This window comes from Sphaerodactylus townsendi, linkage group LG02 (genome assembly GCF_021028975.2).
Source record: "Sphaerodactylus townsendi isolate TG3544 linkage group LG02, MPM_Stown_v2.3, whole genome shotgun sequence".
Lineage (NCBI taxonomy): Eukaryota > Metazoa > Chordata > Lepidosauria > Squamata > Sphaerodactylidae > Sphaerodactylus > Sphaerodactylus townsendi.
The window spans coordinates 164,257,341-164,279,242 of NC_059426.1; the positions used below are offsets into that span (position 1 = coordinate 164,257,341).

The window sequence follows — 21,902 nt, forward strand, 5'->3', positions numbered from 1 at the left end:
GGCCTGTTCCCTTCAGACAGAAAACGGCCTGGTGGGAACTACACTTCCCAGGAGACCTTGCGAGCCCCATGGTCTCATGGAAAGTGTAGTTCCCACCCTATAACCTGAAGGGAACGAGATCCTTTTCCAGAGCTGAACTAGTGAGGCGGAAAACACAAGGTGCACACTGGGCGCACTCTGGCCCAACTACGTCTCTGGGGTGAAGTGTAGGCGACTGGGGAAGGCAAAGGCAGACTAACCCATCAATATAGTCGGCCTAGTAACATCATGATATGACGTCTCCTCATGGGTCAGCAATTACATTTTCCTTTATCTTATATTAAATATATAGCTATAACCTTTTAAATTACTGGAAAACCTCTTAGCTTGGAGACTTGTTCTTCCCACCAGTGTTGAGCCTTAGCCCGCCTCAAGTGTGTCTGCAGTGAGATAAAAGCCTTCCTTATCTGCCTTTTTGCCGCTTCTTCAGCATGAGGTACCACAGCTCACCCACAACCTGTTGGTCTCATGTACTTTTCTGGATCATGGGATGGGTGCCCCACTGGGGAAAAGCGACGTGGAGTCCTGAGCCACTGAGGGGGAAGAGGAAACAAGAAATCTGGGGCTTCCATTTTCAGTAGCAGTCTCATTTGGGGCATAATATACTTCTAATCTCTCTAATGTGAGATGTGGCTGTAAGGCTATACAAAAGAGAGGCATCGCTGGTTGGCCAAGAGGGCTGTGATGTGGGGTGTGTGTGTGTGTAAGATCATTTATACACATGAGAGCCTGCCCTCTGGGTCAACTGCAATTGGTTAAGTGAGGTTTCCAGCACGTCAGTAACAAATGCATTCATGTCGGAATGGCAAATGGGGTATTAAAGTGGAAAAATAAGGGTCTGGAAAGTGAGCCGGGTTTGTGAAAGAGGACATCCTGTCGTAAGCACTTGAATTTGGAGAGTGATTTCCTGTGGTTTTGGTGCATCTTATTTATTTCGATTAAACACTTATCCTTGGCTTGCCATTCTTAACACCCTGTCGCTTTGTGCTTCAGAGCGCGTTGTAAGTTAAGACCAGCATTTTGTATGATGAAAAATCTGCACTAGAAGGGCTAGTCTGGTGCATGCGTGTGTGTGTGTGTGTGTGTGTGTGGCTTATTTAAGGGTGTGTTTTTTAAGTTCTGAATGTTATTAGACTGAAATCGGTGAAATATTACTCTCTTTTTTTTTAAAGACCCACAAACTTGGCAGATCTCTGACACTCCTGAGACAAAAGGTGTTTTGATAAATCTTTAAATAAATATTGCATGAATTGGAAAACCTAGACCTAAGTAAGTGGTCTAACTTAAGTATTCTGAACCTGAGGGAGAACTAAGAAGAGACCACAAGGGCCATCAAGTCCAACACCCTGCCATGCAGGAATACACAATTAAAGCACTCCTGACAGATGGTCATCCAGTCTCTGTTTAAAAATCTCCAGCAAAGGAGACTCCACCACTCTCTGAGGCAGCGTATTCCACTGCCGAACAACCTTACTGTTAGGGAGTTCTTCCTAATGTTTTCCTGTACTTTGAATCCATTGCTCCTTGTCCTAGTCTGTGGAGCTGCAGAAAGCAAGCTTGCTCCATCTTCAACATGACAGCCCTCCAAATATTTAAACATGGCTATCATGTCACCCCTTAACCTTCTCTTCTCCAGACTACTCTAAGTCACTTTTCAAAGGACATGGAATCCAGACTTTTACCATTTTGGTTGCTCTCTGCTAGGCCTGTTCCAGTTCGTCACTATTCTTCTGGAATTGTTGTGCCCAGAACTGGACACAGTATTCCAGGTGAGGTCTGACCAATACAGAACAGAGTAGGACTGTTACATCCCTTGCTCTTGACACTGACTATAGTTCTGTTGATGCAGCCCAGTATCGCATTGGCTTTCTTGGCTGCTGCATCACACTGCTAACTCGTGTACTGTTGTCAAACCCGGTGTCACCCATCCTATATCTTTGCCTTTCAGGTTTTCTGCCTAAGTGGAGTATCTTACATTTATTTCTGTTGAAATTCATTTTGATAGTTTTGACCCAGCTCACTAATCTGTCCAAGTCATTTTGAATTCTGATCCTGTCCTCTGGGGTATTAGCGAGGCGCTGTGGGGGGGGCAGAGCAGGGGGCGGGACCCGGGCGCCATTTCCCTTCACTCCACTGCACGGGTGACATGGTTCCCTCTCACATCTGGAGCCCCCCAACTATTTTAGAAAGTGGATGGAGCATGGTGGGGCTTTTGCCCAGCAAGACTTCTGATTGGCCATTGGAGATTTGATTGGCAACAGCTGCCACCACCGCATAAGAATCTTCATTGTGCCAGTAAAGATAAGGTGCAGCAGCCTTTGTATGACTGACTCTTCGACCTGCAGCAGTCGTTTTGTAGATGTCACTTTGTGGCAGTGCTGACCACATTGTGTCCGCATTCCAAAGGTGCCCACAGGCTCAAAAGGGTTGGGGACCCCTGAAATAACACGTTTTGAAACAGTCTGCTTGGTTGCCGTATTGTTACCGTTCTTGCTGGCCTTTATGTGCGAAAAGACCTTTTCTACTTCATTTTAAAAGGATTAGTTTTGAGGGGTGGAGGTACAACTTTTCACAATTTGGGGCCTTTATACAGCTTCAGGCAAGAGATGGCCTTTCTGGTGCCTGAATTTTAAAAAAAGCTGCCATCCTAGGTGAAACTATTAGAGTTGTTAGAGCATGAATGTGCCAATTATTTCCAGTGTTTCAAAGGTCTTCCCTTTTGGGGGCAAGCTGGTGTTTCCTTCACTAATTTGACTGTATTTTAAGAGCATTTAGTATTTCCCCTCTTTTTTGGGGAGGGTTTACTGGGTGCCTTTTATTGTATTAACCGCTGTTTTAATGGAATTTTAGTAAGTTTTAATGCCTATTTTAGATGGAGCCTATGTAATTTGTTATTGTGTATTTGTATAGTTTTCTCCCCTGCTTGGTATAGTATTGAATTTGTGTTGTACACTGCCCGGAGCCCCTCGGGGATAGGGCGGTATAAAAATCTAATGAATGAATGAATGAATGAATATTTAAGAGCTATTTTACTTGGTATGAGCAGAGAAAACAAACTGCTCATAACTGCTGGATCATACAGCTGTTAACGATGGGATGTTTCGGAAGACATTTATTCACAGGATCTTCATAGGTCAGAAGCAACTTGACAGCACTTAACGCACATTAAAGAGGCATCCTCGGCCAATCACAGGTGGAATAGATATATAGTAATACCTTGCTCAAGTGATTTAGGCTACTTAAAAGCAGTTCTGTTAAGATGCTGCTATGGTAAGGATTGAAGTAAAAAGGAACTGTACCCTTCCTTAAGTTCTTCCCATTAGTCACCTGGAACCTGAAAAATGGGACATGCAGATAAGTGCATGCTATCTTTTAGATTAGCAAGCCATAAGGTGTTCTCCGCCCAGGGATGAAGTTTGCCTGGTTCTGCCATTGCTGCTGTGCCGTATTGTCAGCGGTAAAAGGGAAATCTGCCATTTGGAAGTTTTGCATTTTTTCCTGTCCCAATCCCCCTACATATCCCGTTGCCGGTCCATGCTCTATCCAACCCGCCAATTTCCCTGTTCATTCATTATTTTTAAAAGTTAGCAATTAAGAGGAAGTAGTAGATAAGTCACGGGCAGTGGTGGGATTCTAATAATTTAACAACTGTTTCACACACCCCCCCACCACGTGACCCCCCTGCTGCCCACTTACCTACTGCGGAGGAATTTCTTGTGGGGGCAACGGAGGTGTGATGGGGCCTTGCCATCGCTGCTCTGAAAGCCCCCTCACTCCCCTGGGAGAGGGGGCGACGGGGCTTTTAGCTTCTCTGAAAGCCTCTTTTAACAACCGGTTCACCAAACTCAACAAAAAAAATTAGGTACCGGTTCCACTGAAGCGGTGCGAACCAGCTGAATCCCACTACTGGTCACGGGTCCCTAGCGTGGGGCTCGTGGCCTCCTTGACACCCATCAACAACTTTTCTTGGAACCTACCAAAAGTTTTTTAAAAGTAAGTGGGGCTTTCCCCCAACAGAGCTTATAATTGACCGTTGGAGATCTGATTACCTGTGCAATTTAAAAAAAATTGCTTCAGGAGAAGGTACCACCTCTACTCCTCCTTGGCTTAAGATAAGCTGTGTGTATGCCAGAAAATGTTTTTAACGATATGTTCATTTTAAAAAACATTCTGTTGTGTAAAGCTTTTGCCTGAAATGTTGAAGAGTTACTTTTAGAATTATTCATAATGTTGTTCCCTGACAGTGTGGCTGGCTCCGCCTCCTGCAGTGACCTAATTTTGGCTGCGCCCACCACCCTGGGTCAGAATTCCAGTGGTATCCACAGGTTTGAAAAGGTTGGGATAGACCATTAGAATGCGATAACGGTGTGTCAGTTTCTTATTTAAGAAACGTATGAAGACCTCTTATTGCTGGGTAATATTGTGTTTCTCCCTTCCCCCTAGAATACAGGCACAACAGAGTACTGGCATTGAATACGTGGAGAAATATCGGCAGCTTGAGGCAGAAGAACTTGGTGCATCTGGCAACAGTTGGCCTCCATGTGAATCAGGTAAAAATTAATAATAATAATAATAATAATAATAATAATAATAATAATAATAATAATAATAATAATAATAATAATAAACAATTTATTATTATTATAAAATAATAATATTTATTAATAATAATTAAATAATTATTATTTAATAATAATAATAATAATTTAATAATCATTTATCATAGTGAAAGTATTGGTGGTGGTGGTAAAAAAGGCCATCAAGTCACAGCTGATTTACGGTAGCCCCCATGGGGTTTTCAAGGTGAGGTTGGTCATCTGCCTGTGCATATCGTCCCTTGATTTCCTTGGTGGTCTCCCATTCAAATACTAACCAGGGCCAACCCTGCTTAGCTTCCAAGATTTTACAATGTTGAGCTAGCCTAGACCAGTGATGGTGAACCTTTTCGAGACAGAGTGCCCAGATTGCAACCCAAAACCCACTTATTTATCGCAAAGTGCCAACACAGCAATTTAACCTGAATACTGAGGTTTTAGTCCTGCGTGCACCCGCCACTCTGCCCTGCGCTGCTCTAGTGCCTCCACCCCACCCCTCTGCCTCCGCCCCACCCGCTCAAGCAGGGGCCAGCCTGCTCTAGCCTCCAGCAAGTCCCACGCGCACCGCTCTGCACCTCTCTAGCATCTCCGTCACTTCTGCCCCCCCTTGGGCATCAGCCACCCGGAGCACAGGCACCAGGCCTGCCAGCCGAGTCCTCCCTGCTCACCGCGGGGCGTTGTGTGTGTGTGTGGGGGGGTTGATTTTCCGGCCCCCCCCCCACATGATGAACTCTGTGCGTGTGTGCCCATAGAGACGGCTCTGAGTGCCACCTCTGGCACTTGTGCCATAGGTTCGCCATCACTGGCCTAGACCATAGAAGTCAGGGCAAAAGTGTAGTTAGGGAATTATACATTGCACGTATGGCTGATTTTGAACAGCGAAATTGCTCCTCTGTTGGCATGGGGAATGCCCCAATCCAATCGGGAGTTGTGCACAGCCCTCAGTGTTGCTGTGTGGGTGCCATGTTTTTGCCCCGGAGCCGCCCCGGGGCACTGGCTTTGCGCTGTGAATTTCCTGAACCGCAAATGTCGAGGTTCTTTTGAAATTCCCCTTTGTTGCTCTGGTGAATTCCGCGAGTGGAAAACTCCCCCATAGTGTTTCTGCGAGTGCAAAACTCTCCCTCCCCTTCCCTCCCTTGCATGCCATCCCTCCCTCCCTCCCCTTGCATGGCACACCTCCCCCTCCCTCCACTAGGGTGGATGGGCCATGTCAAGATGCCAGGCCCCTCCCCTTTCCTCCCCTCCCTTGCATGCCACCTCTCCCTCCCTCTGCTACGGTGGGTGGGCCAGGTCCAGATGCCGGGGCCCCTCCCTTGCATGTCACCCCTCCCTTCTCCTCCCTCCACTAGGGTGGGTGGACCATGTCCAGAACCAGGGCCATTTTTCCCGCCTTGCCACTCTGGCCCGCCCCACCAATGGACAGGCGCCGAGAAACGGCGCTCCCCTTGCAGTGGGAAAAAGAAAAACAGAGGGAGAAACCTTGGTTTTTAGAAAGGAGGGAGAAACCTTAAACAGAAAAGCAGTGTGTGCCGTGAAAGGGAGGCCGGCAGTTTTCTTGCACACGCAAGGATTTTAGATCTAGTTTTTACACAGAGGAGACGTGTGAGATGGCGATTCCATCGCACACGCAAGGATTTCAGACGGGGGCGAGGGTGGCGCTCGTCAGCACCTGTTTTGTGTTTAAAACTAAAATAGAGTCATTTAAAACTAAATATAGTGAAAGCGAGTGAAAGAGGGGATGGGGGGAGAAGTTCACCCAGTCAGAACACGGGAAATGGAGGTTGTCCGTGCATGCGTGGAAGACATTGCGGAAGAGCCCCTGGTGCAAGTAGAGAAGCACCGGGCTAGTGCGGAAACATTTGGGGCATAACGTGCCAGCCCTGCCACAAATCCCATGAATAACCGGGGAGCAGAGTGGAGTCAACAGCAAGGCAAAGATCCTCATGGCAGGCACGCTTCCAGATCTACCACGGGGCATTTTGAACGTGCAAAATCAGCGTATGAGTACTACTATAGACTCTGATCCAACAGGTGCAAAGGAAGTCAGCTTGCAGATAATTGACATGTGTTCTTTCCCCAGGCTGAATAGATCTTAGTCATATTTATCTACTGACATATACAGGATGGACTTTTGGGAATTTATTTGTATCCGGCCATTCATTTTTAAAAAAATGAAATCTTCCTAATTTGCTATCTGTGCTCACATTAAAACCATATTAAAAGAATATATTCAGAACCTGTTCTCTTCTTACCCCCATTGGGTTGAAATCTGTCTTTGGACCAAGGATGGGAATGTAGTGGTTGTGTGGGGAGAAACTTTACTTCTGCCCCCCAACTGCTTCTTCTCCCTCCCTCCCGCTTCTCCCACTCATCTGCTGCTCTTGTTGTTTCTCCACCATAGTTTTTTTGGGGGGAGCACAATTTTTGTATTTGCCCTGGGCACCATTTTCAGCACATACACCACTGGGTGGGGCCAGGCCAAGGAGAGAAGAAAGGCAGGAGGAGTTGCCCCCCCCCCCACCCGCACTTCTGTGGACTCCCTCAGCTCACCAATTTTCTAGCATCTGTTATATGTCTTTGTTCAACACACTTTACTGGTAGTTCTTTAATAAATGAACATGTCTGCAATCTGTGGAACAATTGTGAAGCATAAGCGATGAAAATGTGTCTTGATGCATCGTCCTCGTCAGTGGCCCATTTTCTAAATTTCATAAAAACAGCCTTTTTTATTATAAGATAAATAAAATACGTAGAATTTTTTAAAAAATTAACACCGTAATTTATGCTTCTTGAAGAGGATTTTAATATGAAGAATAAACCTTGCTAAGTCAGAATTCTTGCAAGCAAACAATAGACAGTCCGTTCCCTTTCCGAGAGTTTCCGATGTAAACACTTTATAGCTACTGGTTTTTCACAGCGCGGGGAGGATTTTTCATAATTCCAAGGTGATTCAGACAAACTTTCAGGGGTCGCGACTCCCAGATTTCCCTCCCCGCTCCCATCATCTGGAAAGCTCCTCTAGCGTTGGTCAAATCATGCGGAGTTGTTGATGTCTCTGTACTGACATATGTGAACTTGCCAGAGGGCAGCCAGCCAGCTAGCATCGCCATGTGGTGACAGTGTGCAGTGGTGAGCAAGAGCTTTCCCAGGGAATGTACTTCAGAAACCAGGCTGGAAAGCCGCATAAGACTAAATGTTGTTCTCTTAAGGGTACAATCCAGCCAAAGATAAGCACCTTTGAAATGGATTGATTTTCGTGAGCAGGAAGCTATCCTGAGGCTGTAAATGCTATGAATATTTAGCAGAATTGTAACATGGAATTGGAAGTGTCTTAAAGGCTCATCTCGAAGAAGAAGAAGAGTTTGGATTTATACCCCACCTTTCTCTCCTGTAAGGAGACTCAAGGTGGCTTACAAACTCCTTTCCCTTCCTCTCCCCACAACAGGCACCTTGTGAGGTAGGTGCGACTGAGAGAGTTCCGAAGAACTGTGACTAGCCCAAGGTCACCCAGTAGGAACGTAGGGGTGTGGAAACACATCACCAGATAAGCCTCCGCCACTTGGGTGGAGGAGTGGGGAGTCAAACCTGGTTCTCCAGATTAGAATCCACCTGCTCTTAACCACTACACCACACTGGCTCTCTAGTCCAACCCCCTGTACAATGAAGGAAATTCACTACTACTTCTCCCCACATGTCCAGTGATTCTTGCTCTATGCCCAGAGGAAGACAAAAAATCTCCAGGATTAAGAACATAACAACTAGCCTGCTGGATCAGACCAGAGTCCATCTAGTCCAGCACTCTGCTACTTGCAGTGGCCCACCAGGTGCCTTTGGGAGCTCACATGCAGGATGGGAAAGCAATGGCCTGCTGCTGCTGCTGCTGCTACTGCTGCTGCTCCTGAGCACCTGGTCTGCTAAGGCATTTGCAATCTGAGATCAAGGAGGATCGAGATTGGTAGCCATAGATCGACTTCTTGCCAATATGGCCTGGAGGAAAATTCCCTCCTGACTCCAAAGTGGCAATCAGCATTGCCCTGAGTATGTAAGACTCATCCCTTCCTTCTCATGATCTGCCTAAATTCACAGAATCTGAACAAACAGTACAATGGGAAGTGGTCCACATACGATGCCAAAACAACAAAATATGTCCCACGAAAACGAATTAACATTTAAGAATTTCTACTTGAAAATATAGTGTTAACTCGCTATTTGTTCACAAAAACACCACTCCAGTGCATCATTAAATCCTGATAATTCAATTACAATATATTGAAAATTAATACTCTAAACCCAACAGAATTTGTAGCACACATGGTGGATTAATAGCACTTAAAACTATTATACATTAGAATAACTGTTACAGGTTACAAAGTCCTTTGGGGAACACACGTTGTCCTGTTGTGTCTTGTGTGCTGAGTTTTACATACTTGGCTTAAAGTTCTTCCTGCTTCTCTTAGGCCCCTTCCGCACATGCGGAGTAATGCACTTTCGATCCACTTTCAGTGCACTTTGCAGCTGGATTTTACTGTGCGGAATAGCAAAATCCACTTGCAAACAATTGTGAAAGTGGATTGAAAGTGCATTATTCTGCATGTGCAGAAGTACTAAAAGTACTTGACAAGACCCTGGTTAGTGCTTGTTTCACAGCTTCTGACTTAGCAGAAAAGACCATTTAAGGACCTCCCAACACTTCCGTAGAAGTCAAACAGACTCCTCGTGCATGTTATGGGGATATGATTGAAGTCTATAAAATTATGCATGGGGTAGAAAATGTTGACAGAGAGAAATTTTTCTCTCCTTCTCACAATACTAGAACCAGGGGGCATTCATTGACAATGCTGGGGGGAAGAATTAGGACTAACAAAAGGAAACATTCACGCAATGTGTGATTGGTGTTTGAAATATGCTGCCACAGGAGGTGGTGATGGCCACTAACCTGGATAGCTTTAAAAAGGGCTTGGACAGATTTATGGAGGAGAAGTCGATCTATGGCTACCAACCTTGATCCTCCTTGATCTGAGATTGCAAAGGCCTTAGCAGACCAGGTGCTCGGGAGCAGCAGCAGCAGCAGCAGCAGAAGGTCATTGCTTTCACATCCTGCATGTGAGCTCCCAAAGGCACCTGGTGGGCCACTGCGAGTAGCAGAGTGCTGGACTAGATGGACTCTGGTCTGATCCAGCAGCCTCTTTCTTATGTTATTAAGTTCTCCACAAATCCTAATATCAATCCTCGGAGTGCACTGCATACAGGAACAAAGTTCTCACTGCTCACATATGTCATTGATTCTTAGGCATGCCATGAGTCGGACGTGACTTGATGGCGCTTAACACACACATCCAGTTTGAAGAGATGGATAAAAATCTTCTGTTGTAGTCCCACAAAACAAAACAAGGTACCCTCTATAGTATTTCTGCCGGGAGGTAAGCAGGTAGAGAGTACAGTGCTATACCACGTGCTCTCGTGAGTTGCCATGAGGTTGTTTCCTTGACAGTCGCTTTGCCTTTGTGAGGACAGAGTTCGGTGGTTGCCTGCAGGCCTGAATCTTTGCTGGGGTGTCCTTTGGTTACCTTCAGCAGTCTTAAGGCCAGATGATATGCCGTCTGAGGGAACTGACTACAACACCGTTTTCCCTCCTTGTTTAGTGGTATACGCACAGTTTTTTCAAAATAGTATTTTGTAGGTATGCATACAAAGAGATACTCAATTAGCAGAGATACTTAAGCAGTATCCAGTAGGTGTCAAACTCGTGGCCCTCCAGATGTTATGGACTACAGTTCCCATCATCCCCTGCCAGCATGATGTTGGCAGGGGATCATGGGAACCAGAGGTGGGATCCAGCAGGTTCTCACAGGTTCCCAAGAGTAGGTTACTAATTATTTGTGTGTGCCGAGAGGGGGTTACTAATTGGTGATTTTTGCCTTAGTTACGCCCCTCCTTTCAGCAGTAGCGCGCAGAACTTGAAGCAGTCTAGCAGGAGGTGCACCAGCGTGCGTGGCAGCCTGCGCCTGCATGCATTCGTTTCCTGCTCAAGGACCGGCGCAGCGGCTGCGTCCTTGCCACAGCCCCGCCCAGGAATGCCCCGCCCCAGGAATGCCAGCCACACCCCTGTCATGCCCCGCCCAGCCCCATTGGCGCTACGCTACGCCACAGTTTGAATCCCACCACCATGGGAACCTGTTACTAAAATTTTTGGATCCCACCACTGATGGGAACTGTAGTCCATAACATCTGGAGGGGCGCGAGTTTGACACCTGTGCAGTAGAAAGAAGAGAGCCAGAGATACTTTGTGTTGCTTTATATAACTGTTTACTAATGTAAAGGATAGGGTTACATGGAACAAAATCAAATAAATGCTGTCCTGCTCTGTTACATATTCACAGTGCTGACTGTACACTTAAGACTACATCTTGACTACACATCCATTCTGTTCTGTACATCTTTGCTAGCACAAAGAAAACAAGTTAGCTTTGTAACTTCTGAAGCACGGGCTCACTACCATGTAAGCAGTGTCTGTTCAGCTGACCAAAAGCTAATCAACGGGTCAGTTCATTACAATTATCACCTCAGCCTCCTGTTTACATACAAACAAATGTTAACCCTTTCGTGACTGGTTGCGACAGACACTTGCAAATACCAACGTATTTTTAGCCCTTCACACTTCGCGGGATAAAAGCGTTTAGGGGAGGGCCTGTGGCTGGGTGCTAGGGCTCTGCTTGGCACGGAAAAGGTCCCAGTTCAGTCGCCTCAAAGCCCCTTGAAGGGACCAGGCAGTAGGTGACATGAAAGACCTCTCTGCTAAAGAACAGAGGCGTATCTAGGAAAAATGTAGCCCAGTGCAAAATCTGAGTTTTCTGCGCGCGCCCCCCCCATGGGGCGGCCGCCCTCCCCCACCATAACCAAACAGTGTTTTTTTGCACAAGGTCTTGAAGTCAGTGTATGGACCTGGGGGAAAGGAGGAGAGGGTGTGGTGGGGGGGGCAATTTTCCACCCCCCTAAATGACCGCAGCCTGGGGACACTTGACTCCATATGTCCCCCTGCCCAAGAGCAGCTGCTTATGACCATTTTGAAAAAAATCTGTACCCTTGAATTCTTTTTATCTGTCGTGGCCCCTTAACCAGGGGTGGGATCCAAAAATTTTAGTAACAGGTTCCCATGGTGGTGGGATTCAAACAGTGGCGTAGCGCCAATGGGGCTGGGCGGAGCACGACAGGGCATGGCCGGGCATTCCAGGGACGGGGCATTAATAATTTCTCTTGTTACTGTAAAAAACTCTTACTGTAAAAAAAAGTTCCTAACTTCCAGCTGGTATCTTTCTGTCCATAATTTAAACTCATTATAGCAAGTCCTCTCGTCTACTGCCAACAGAAACAACTACTTCTCCTCTAATGGACTGCCTGTCGAATACTTAATACTTTCTAATACTTGAATTTTGTTTTGCTTGTGGGAAATCAAAAGAAGGAGACTTTCCTTAAACAAGGAACTTTACCATATTTCTAAAACATGTTTTTAAAACAGCCCAACAGGGAGAATGATCCCGTTTTCGACCTTCGCTAACCAGCCACATAGGAAACAACAGGACTTTATGATTTTTGGACCTAATGGAATTTCTAACGGAAAAGCAGACCCAATTAGTAACCCCCTCTCGGCACACACAAATAATTAGTAACCCACTCTCGGGAACCTGTGAGAACCTGCTGGATCCCACCTCTGCCCTTAACCCTGATGTTCGGGCTGCAGGGCAGTTATTACAAGCAAGGACACCCAAAAATCGGAGTGTCGAAATGAAAGCGGACCTTTTGTATTCCCCATTTCAAAAGAGGAAATCACTCTGTGAGTGGTGCTGAAAAAAAATAGCCGATAAAATCCACCAAGCGCTTCTGCCGTCTAATCCTATCTGTATTGTGAAATAATTGAAGCAGCCGAGCGTTGTGTCAGCAGGGGCAGAAGATTTTTTTTTGAGCCTATCTGTGTGCCAGACTTGCGTAAAGTCCTCGTTTTGTCGCCAGAGCGCTGGGATGCTGCAGGAGCCGCGAATGTTGCATGTTCAGCAAGTAGGTGACAATCCAATTAAATCCCGATTCAAAACGTGGGAGGTTTTCTGTGCTTGCCTATGAAAACATGCATCGAACAGAGACGGATCCAGGCTATTTATAACTTCCTCTAAACCAGGATAAGCAAAATGCATTGTGTGAAGGTTGCTATAGAATGAAGAGCCTCATTTTAGTAAAAAAAAATCCCAGACCTGGTACAGGCTGAACTCTGAACAAGGCCATGCCACTCTATGAACAGAAGGTACTATGGCTGCTCCCCAGTCTCATTTGATTCCATGTCAGATGTAGAGAACAGGAAGACGTCAGTGTGAAAACCAAGTATGGTTGCTGACCCTCTGTGACAAAAAATTGGCCCCTTCCGCACACGCAAAATAATGCGTTTTCAAACCACTTTCACAACTGTTTGCAAGTGGATTTTGCCATTCCGCACAGCTTCAAAGAGCACTGAAAGCAGTTTGAAAGTGCATTATTCTGCATGTGCGGAATGAGCCCAAGTCTTTTTTAAAAAATGGTTTCATCAAAAGAAAAGATACAGAAAAAGAAAAAAGTTAAAAGCAGACAAATGTTAACATCAGTCATAATTAAAAATAATTATAATAAAAACGTCATCTTAGATAATCTGAATCAAATACAATCCATCTCAAAATTGAGTATAATTGGATCTGCATTCAAAATCTTATTAGTGAAAAGGAACTCGCATTGGCTATACTGGGTAAGAACAACTTTGACTGTCAATCTTTTGAATAGCATAACTGATTCTAACTATAATCTTTATTACATATATTTTTAAATCAATAGATGAAAAAAATATATATATATAATTTCATATACGAGAGAGAGAAGTAAACTATTACAATAATCTAAAGAGTCTTTATTCTGGTATGATTATACATACTTAACTTAAATTATCTATTAATAAGGTAAAGTTTCCCCTTCAGTTTTGTTCGACCCTGGGGTACCACTGCAAACAGTGATTTCATAGGCAAGCTGTTTTTGTAGGGTAGTTTGCCATTGCTTTCCCCAGCTATTCTTTTCCCCCTAGCTATGAGCTAGGTACTCATTTACCGACCAAGGAATGGATGGATGGCTGAGTAGACCATGAGCCAGCTGCCAGGATATCTAACCCACAGCGGGCTCGAACTCCTGACCGTGTGAGTGGCAGTGCAAGCATTTAACCACTACGCCACGCGGCTCCTTATCTATTAATACATATCTGCAAAAAGAAAGTATACATAAAATTAATATAATTAATAGTGTTTCTGATCTCTTCCCATAACCTATTATTAAGGCAGTATGGTATAACACTTAAACTACAACTCCCATTTCTCATAAAATTCATGTTTTGGTCTTCTGTTTACAAGATTAGTCAGTATAGCTATGTTGGAGTAATCCCTCATTTTGCCTTCCCAGCTGGAGCGTGTCCAGAGGAAGGCGACCAAAATGGTAAAAGGTCTAGAGTCCATCCCCAGAACACCACCCCGACACAGGATGTCTCTCCGCAGGAAGCAATAAAATGGATTGTAAATGAGGCAAACCATTATGCAAATACCCTTACTAATCGATTAGGCCCCTTTCGCACCTGCAGAATAATGCACTTTTAATTCACTTTCAATGCACTTTGCAGCTGGATTTTACTGTGCAGAATAGCAAAATCCGCTTTCAAACCATTGTGAAAGTGGATCGAATGTGCGTTATTCTGCATGTGTGGAAGGGGCCTTAACCATTGCATCGCACTGGCTATCAGTTGGCTGTGACTTAACAGTACTTTCCACCGCCAGTACTAAGAAAGATCCTTTTCTGCCTGAGATCTTGGAAGAAGTCTTCAGAGTGAACTTTACAAAATGCAATTGACCAATGGTTGAGTCTGTAGCCCTATTCACATGCTCCAGTGAATTCATATATGCATTTGTGTATTTGTTTGTATGGAAGAGCTTTACCAATGAAACCGGGATCCCGTCCACTCGGATAAAGACTTATGATTTTATAGAATTGCCGCGGTTCAGCTGTTAGGTGCATTGGGCAACATAGCTAGCATGAGAATTATTTCCTCGTGTGTGAAGGAAAAATCGTGAAGCATATATAGAACAGGACCGAGGCCCCATAGTATGGAGTAATGCATGAAGCTGCAGAAATTACTTTTGCAGTCAGAGAGCTCTGCTCCATCGCACTCTGAGCTTTCTGAGTCACTGACACAAGAAGTTGGTTTCAGGTAGCTAGTTCAAAGGTGTCCCAGCCTTCCCTTCTTCCAAATCTGGTAAAAATGAGTACCCTTCTTGCCTTGGGTAAAGTATAGAGGACTGGGAAAGGCAGTGGTGAGCCACCCGGTAAACATAAACTGCCTATGCTCTGTTTCATGTAATGATGTTAGGAGATTGTATATTCCTCCACCACAGAACAAAGCATGCCAGACCTTCCTTTTTGTAGAATACTCCACCTGGGTCCTAGTGCCCACCTAACCTTACTCCCCTCCCATCCGTTTGAAAGTGCAAATCCATTTTGTTATAAATTCACTTAGTAATGGTTTTGTCAAAGGCAGCATGTAAAAATGAACAATAATTCTCATATCTATTGTCGAAGGCTTTCACGGCCAGAATCACTGGGGTGCTGTGTGGTTTCCGGGCTGTATGGCCGTGTTCTAGCAGCATTCTCTCCTGACGTTTCGCCTGCATCTGTGGCTGGCATCTCCGTGGATCCTCTGAAGCGTTATGCCAGCGCCACGTCTGCGTTTGAGCCGTCAGGAGAGCATACTTTCTAGATTCTGACACGGCCATACAGCCGGGAAACTACACAGCACCCCATTTCTCATATCAGTTCGGGACGATATTCTAATGCGGAAGCATGCAATTTTCTAGACCCTGTACCTCAACTGACCGAACTAACGTCTTTATGTGAAACAGAGTATAGTAAATGTTGGGATGTGACACCAACCCAATGGTAAGTAATGACCCAGTGCTTGCACAGGGGACTATCTGTATCTTTTATATGCTGGAAAGAGATTGTGCTTGTGTTCACTGTAACTCGTGAACACGGCTGCTTGTTAGAAGGCATTTACATGTACTTCACCCTCTCGTGCTGGTTTGTTCCTGGTGTCCATTGCTGGCCTTGTCTTTGTGAATTGTTTTGCATGAACCGTTGTGCCTACCCAAAACGATTCAGCTTGATTTTTTTTGCATATATTCATGTGTCTGTTTGCAGCTCCACTTCAGCCATCCCCAAATGGATCGGACATTGTGGCTTGCAAACCAGTTGACAATTACACATACCCTAATTTGCCTATTTCAAGGTACAAAGAAGAGGTAAGTGGGGTTCATTTGATTCGAATCTTGGCTTTGTAAAGTTCACCACTCCTGTTTCCCCTCCCATCCACTGAGGTGTGGCTTGATTTGACTGTTTGAGATAGGAGATCCCATAGGACATTTGATTAGCTGTGAGAGAAACACATCTTACCATGACATGCCTCTGAAAGTGCCAGCCGTAGATTTGGGCAAAACATTAGGAGCAAAAACTACCAGACCACAGCCGCACAGCCCAGAAAACCCACAACAACCAGTTGATTCCTTCTGTGAAAGCCTTCAGCAAGACATATCTGTGATAGGAATCTGGAAAAGGTTTTGTCTCATAACAGATGCATAACTTTCCTTCCCTCTGTTATGTAACTTGACCATGATTGTTTGGGTTTACGCTAATAATACAGTTTATGCTTTTTCACACTGCGAATCCTACCTTTATTTATCCGATAAAGGGATTGTTAGTCTGTGAGAATTTGCACACTCCTCAGTTCTGCATGCCTTGGCTTATCATATGAAGGACACTGGCGTACTTGCCTAGGGACATGGGGTACCCCTTGTCCCCAGGCGCATCGATTGAGGTCACGTGGGGGGCGCCAAAACATCCTCCTACACAGCGAGTGATTGAGCAAGCCCTAGCAAGCAGGCACTGAAGCAGCCTGCTCTCAGTGCCTGTTGTAGCCCCGCCCACTCTGTACGGTGGCCTGGAGTGTCCAGGGGGTGGAGGAGAAATCCCACTGGGCTCCCAGGAACAGGACTGGGGAGCTCCGCCTCCCATCCCTCTGACCCATAGCCGTGCCTTATTCACGCTTAAATTCAAGTGTGTGTGGCATTACTCAGAAGCGCTTCTCCCGGCCGGCAGCCTTGAGCGGCGGCTTGAGGCACAGAAAAAGGCAAGCTGAGCGAGGGGAGCCCAGCAGCAGCAGAACTGAGAGATGATGCTTGGCGTTTGGGTTTGGTAAACCTTCTGATGGGGGTGACTTGTGAGAGCTTTACATGCTTAAAAGTTAATTCCCCTTGCACTGGTTTGGAGCTCTTTCTCAGGCTAGCAGCCTACCTCACAGGGTTGGTGTGAGGACACAATTAGGAAAGTAATGGGGAGAGAGCCATGTATGTTTTGTTGGGGGTGGGGGGTGTTTTGTGAGCTAATGCAAAAAATCATTGTTTGGTCGTGAAGGAGGGTGGCCACCTATGCCGGGCCGGGGCGGGGGGACGCCAAGCTCAGGTGTTGTCCCCGGGCTCCAGTTTGCCTAGATATGCCTCTGATGAAGGACAACAGACACGGGTTGCAGGTCCGGCAGGGGAGAGGCGTCCAGCATTCTCTTTGAGCGCCTTCTCCCTTCACCTTTTATTATGAAGCTTATCAGGGTAAGAGACAATGGGACCAGCTGGGGATTACAGGCAAGGGTTGCACCACCGTGGTCAGTGAAGGCATGTATTCGCAGGAGCCAGAGAGTCTGCAAGTCAGCTGTTTCTGCCCAATGCACATTAGCCAGGAGGAGAGGGTGGGCATGTGAACGACCTGTGAGCTCGGCATGTCGAGCTGAGAGGGGACTCCTGGCCGGGAGTGTGCTCACCGGGCGGGGCGCCTCCCAGCATCCAGGCTTCCCAACAGTCATATGCTGTTTGATATTATGAGACAGGCCATATGTACCTGGTTTCACACAGAGTATTGACAATTTCCCATAGCAAGACTTTTGGTAAATTGGGATCAGATTTCTGTATCAGATTTCCAACTTTTGCAGGAAAATCCTAAATAAAAATCCTGAGTCTTAATCAGTTGGTTGGTCAGTCTCTCTCTCTAAATCAAAATGGGTGTTTTCAAGGATTTTCTCCTTCCTGACACCCCTGTTTTGGCTTCTGTCACCATAATGTGGTTATTGTTATTTATTCTTTGCTGTCACAACACAGCTGAGTTATTGCAACCCCTGGGAGGTTTTCAAGGCATAAGAGTAGCAGAGGTAATTTGCTATTGCCTGCCTCCACATTGCAATCCTAATTTTCTTGGTAGTCTCCCATCCAGATACTAACCAGGACCGACCCTGCTTAGCTTTCAAGGTCAGCCAAGATTAGGCTGTCGTGATCAGGAGGGTGATAATGCCCATGCAAATTTTTGAACTCATGTTTGCCTTTTTTTGTTCCTTGGCATATTCTTCCGAGATGATGTATATGCCAAAAAAATCTTGTTCATAGCTATGCTAATTATCTGAGGGAAGTGGGGGAGGGTGGTGGGCCAGAAATATCTGTGCTGGGGGATATAATGCTTTGCCTGTTGTAATGTACTGTTACCTAGCTTAACAGTGTACGAACTTATTTTTATAGAGCAATGGGGAATTACTCGGCTTGGCAATGCAAGAGGTAGGCTGGGAGGGGATCTTTTTAGACTATGTATACCAGAAACGGCTTGAAACGTATCCGCAGAGAATTCACAAAAGAGACCAAATTGTAGTTTAAATATTTTTATATAAGTTTTGGTTGCAAACAATCACACAGTTAAGGCTCATACACACGGTTACTAAGTATATAGATAGGGAGGAAAAGATAGGTTGGATGATAGAATGGGAGTTGGGGAAGCAGGGGACTTATACGTTACCAAAGATCTGCAGAGAAGTTCCAGAAGAAGGCAAGGATCTCTATGCCAGCATAGAAACCCAAGCAAAGGACGATATATCGTGTCTCACACCAACTTGACCAAGGGTGGTTCAGGGTTAGGAAATGAGCACTGAGAGATTCTGAGTGAGCAGAACTTTACACCCCTTTGCACAGGTAAAAGTGGAAATTCAAACTTAGGTTTACGTTTGCTTTGCAACTGCTTGGGGTTTCCTTGGGGGACTTTGCGGGGTTGAGCTAATTAACAGCTCTATCTATTATCTCTACTTCCCAGGACAATGGGGCCAATTGGTCCTAGATTATATCAGTGAAACCTTGAATGGTTTATGCAGAGGTGCTTCCTAAAGTCTCTGCCTTAAGTATTCAAATTTGGCTGATGCTTGAGTGAATCAGGAAGGGATCTTGTTGTTAGGGGGATCGTATCTGAGAGGTGGGGGAAATGCAGGGAGGAGGCAATTGTTTGGAGAAATGGTTTCTCAAGAGCACAGTATCAGGGGCTTCCAGGATTCATTGTATCAGAACAGCTTAACGAGGTGTGGTGTTCAGGAGTTCTACAGATTCCATTATGTTAATGGAGTATTCTGGCAGGGTGGAATAATCAAAGATTCATGTCCCTGTTATGAGGCGTCCAGGTTATAAGAACATAAGAACATAAGAACAAGCCAGCTGGATCAGACCAGAGTCCATCTAGTCCAGCTCTCTGCTACTCGCAGTGGCCCACCAGGTGCCTTTGGGAGCTCACTATATTATTACTGGAGTAACTCATAGATCTCTGCAAACAGATTGTTTTGCCTTAGGCTTGCTTTCAACTTGGCCTGTCTCGCGTTATCCACACTCCATACAAAGACGCGCGTAAAACTGGTACTTTGTATAATACAGTGTAAGGAATAAGCCAGGCAAAGTGTCCAGCGTGAAGCACCAGTAAGGCAGGGTATATATACAGGGCAGGGTTACAGAAACTCCACGCCGTGACAATTTCCGTCTACAGCTTTTCTACGTTTGCCATCAATAAATGAGAATTCTACTTTCGAAGTATTGATTCCTTCATTGATCAAGTCTGCGGTTGTGACAAAGAGGACCCCGTTGTGGGATTTGTTTCTTGATAAAGGAGCTGATAAGGGGTACAAACGCAGCAAGGACAAAAATGGAGTAGGAACTTTTTGTTAGATTTGCATTCCTTACTGATATGCCTTAAGTTACAGTGTTCACTTTTTACAATTTCTTTTTCGTTCAGATAATTTCCTTGATTGAAAACAACTCGGTAGTCATTGTGCGCGGATCTACTGGTAGTGGCAAAAGCACTCAGCTTCCTCAGTATGTCTTGGATCGCAGTATGCAACGCTCTGTCTACTGCAATATTGCAGTTACGCAGCCCAGGAAAATTGGTGCCAGCAGTATTGCGAGGTGGATCAGCAAGCAGCGGTCATGGCCTCTGGGGGAGCTAGTCGGATATCAGGTACGGCTGTGTGATTTGTAAAATGTAAAATTTACAGTGTGCTCAAAATGGAAAATTCACCTTGTGCTGTGGACTCAAGAACTTCGTGACACGACTCTGGCTTCCGTCTCTAAAAATTGTTTTGATAGTTTTGGATTCTTATTTAACACTTTGAAACGTGGGTAGTAGGAATATTGCATGTGTTCCATTTCTGTTCATGGTGGCTTCTGAGGATCTTTGGAGTAAAATGTGGTTTCTGATCTTCTAGGTTGGTTTAGAAAGAGTGGCATCAAATTATACAAGATTGACTTACGTGACGACTGGAGTTCTTCTTCAGAAAATAGTTGGAGCCACAAGCCTTTCAGAATTCACACATGTCTTCATAGATGAAGTAAGTTTTTTGGAGTGGGGAAGAAAAAAAGGATCAAATTTCTCCTTAAAAACGCTTAAAATGTATCTCTCCAATGCTCTGCACAAGAACATCGTTCAGGCAAATGCTTCAGTCTTCAAATGTTAGCTATTTTGTTCCTAGAAAGCAAATATCTTTGCTTTCATGTGTGGTGTGGTTTGCAACGTGTGTGGTGATGTTACCATTTCCATTCCATGTCAGGTCTTCCATAACAAAGAAGCTATCAGTCCAGATCAGGCCTCTCGGTGCTTCCTAGTACAGACCCCAAGGAGATTTATTTCATTTTCCCCATCAACAGGTTGTGCCTTCTGGCCTCCACTCCAATTGATGGCCTTCCAAATCTGCTTTCAGTGGGGCCCACCCCATTACTCCAGCCTCTGCCACTTATTCCAGCCCATTGCCTGTTTAATTTCAGTGGTAGCCCTTTACTTCCACTGGCTGCTGAGATGACCAGCCATCTTCATCCCGCAGCACTGGTTTCTGGCCAGATACGGCCCACTGGGTGGCTAGTAGCTCTGTGCTTCTTCTCCACCTAGCTGCCCAGTTCCCTCGTCCTATGCAGGAAGGCTGGATCCCCCGGTCCTTCTGCCACAGGTGAATTGAACATGTGACAAATGGAATGTGACAATCACTCCCTTGCAAGCTCAGATTTTATGCTTTTAGGTTATTAAGTGCAGACCTTGTACAGAAGAACTCCTGAACTCCTACCTACCTCTGTTATGCATAAATGGGCATTTATAAACTGACATCTGTAGGACACCAAAGCACTCATCACAGTTAATTTTCTAGCCAGGGATTTAGGCAGTGTTTATTTATTTGCAGATTCTGGTTTAAAGCTAACTATGGTTTGCATGAATGTCATTCCAGGCCATGGTCAGGAAACGGTGAGGTCTGCGTATTAAATTGGGCTCTGAGAATTAAAGCAAGCTCACTTTCTAATGTTGTCCTCTGCTATCATTTTTAGGTGCATGAGCGCACAGAGGAGATGGATTTCTTGCTGTTAGTGGTTCGGAAGCTGTTGCACACCAATTCGCGATTTGTGAAGGTAAGCGGGAAATGGATTTGAACTGGATCAGTTCTTGATCTGACCCTCCAAACTAACTATGCAAGTATCACCTCTTTGGATCCTAAAGCCTGCACACTGGCTATCTATTGGACCATCTGCCAATCCCCTCCCTTCCCAGGGTTTGATCACTGGGGTTGGGTGCCAGACGTCTTCTATTATTAATCAAATTATTTATTGAAGGCTACTACTGCTGCCGTAGTTTTATAGTTTTAAGGTTTTGTATTTTAACTGGGGTTATTCTATTTGTTTTATTGTATTGTTGTTTGTTGTGCACCGCCCTGAGCCCTTTGGGGGTAGGGCGGTTTACCAAATCGAATAAATAAATAAAATAAATAAATAAAACTAGAGGTGACTTGAAGTCTCATATGAAACTCGGAGTGTTTTAGCTCATAATTTTTGTAATGTTTGT

General features: G+C 45.2%; 1 protein-coding gene across 1 annotated transcript in view; it reads left to right on the forward strand.

Annotated features, from left to right (window-relative positions):
* The first annotated feature begins 4,266 nt into the window (after positions 1–4,266).
* Positions 4,267–21,902, forward strand: part of LOC125426386 (ATP-dependent RNA helicase TDRD9-like) — a 38,555-nt gene continuing 20,919 nt past the window's right edge. The window contains exons 1-6 of the mRNA XM_048484643.1: positions 4,267–4,364; positions 4,483–4,589; positions 15,882–15,982; positions 19,818–20,039; positions 20,287–20,409; positions 21,392–21,472. Coding sequence (XP_048340600.1) covers positions 4,267–4,364; positions 4,483–4,589; positions 15,882–15,982; positions 19,818–20,039; positions 20,287–20,409; positions 21,392–21,472 — 732 coding nt within the window. The remainder of the gene's footprint in view (positions 4,365–4,482; positions 4,590–15,881; positions 15,983–19,817; positions 20,040–20,286; positions 20,410–21,391; positions 21,473–21,902) is intronic.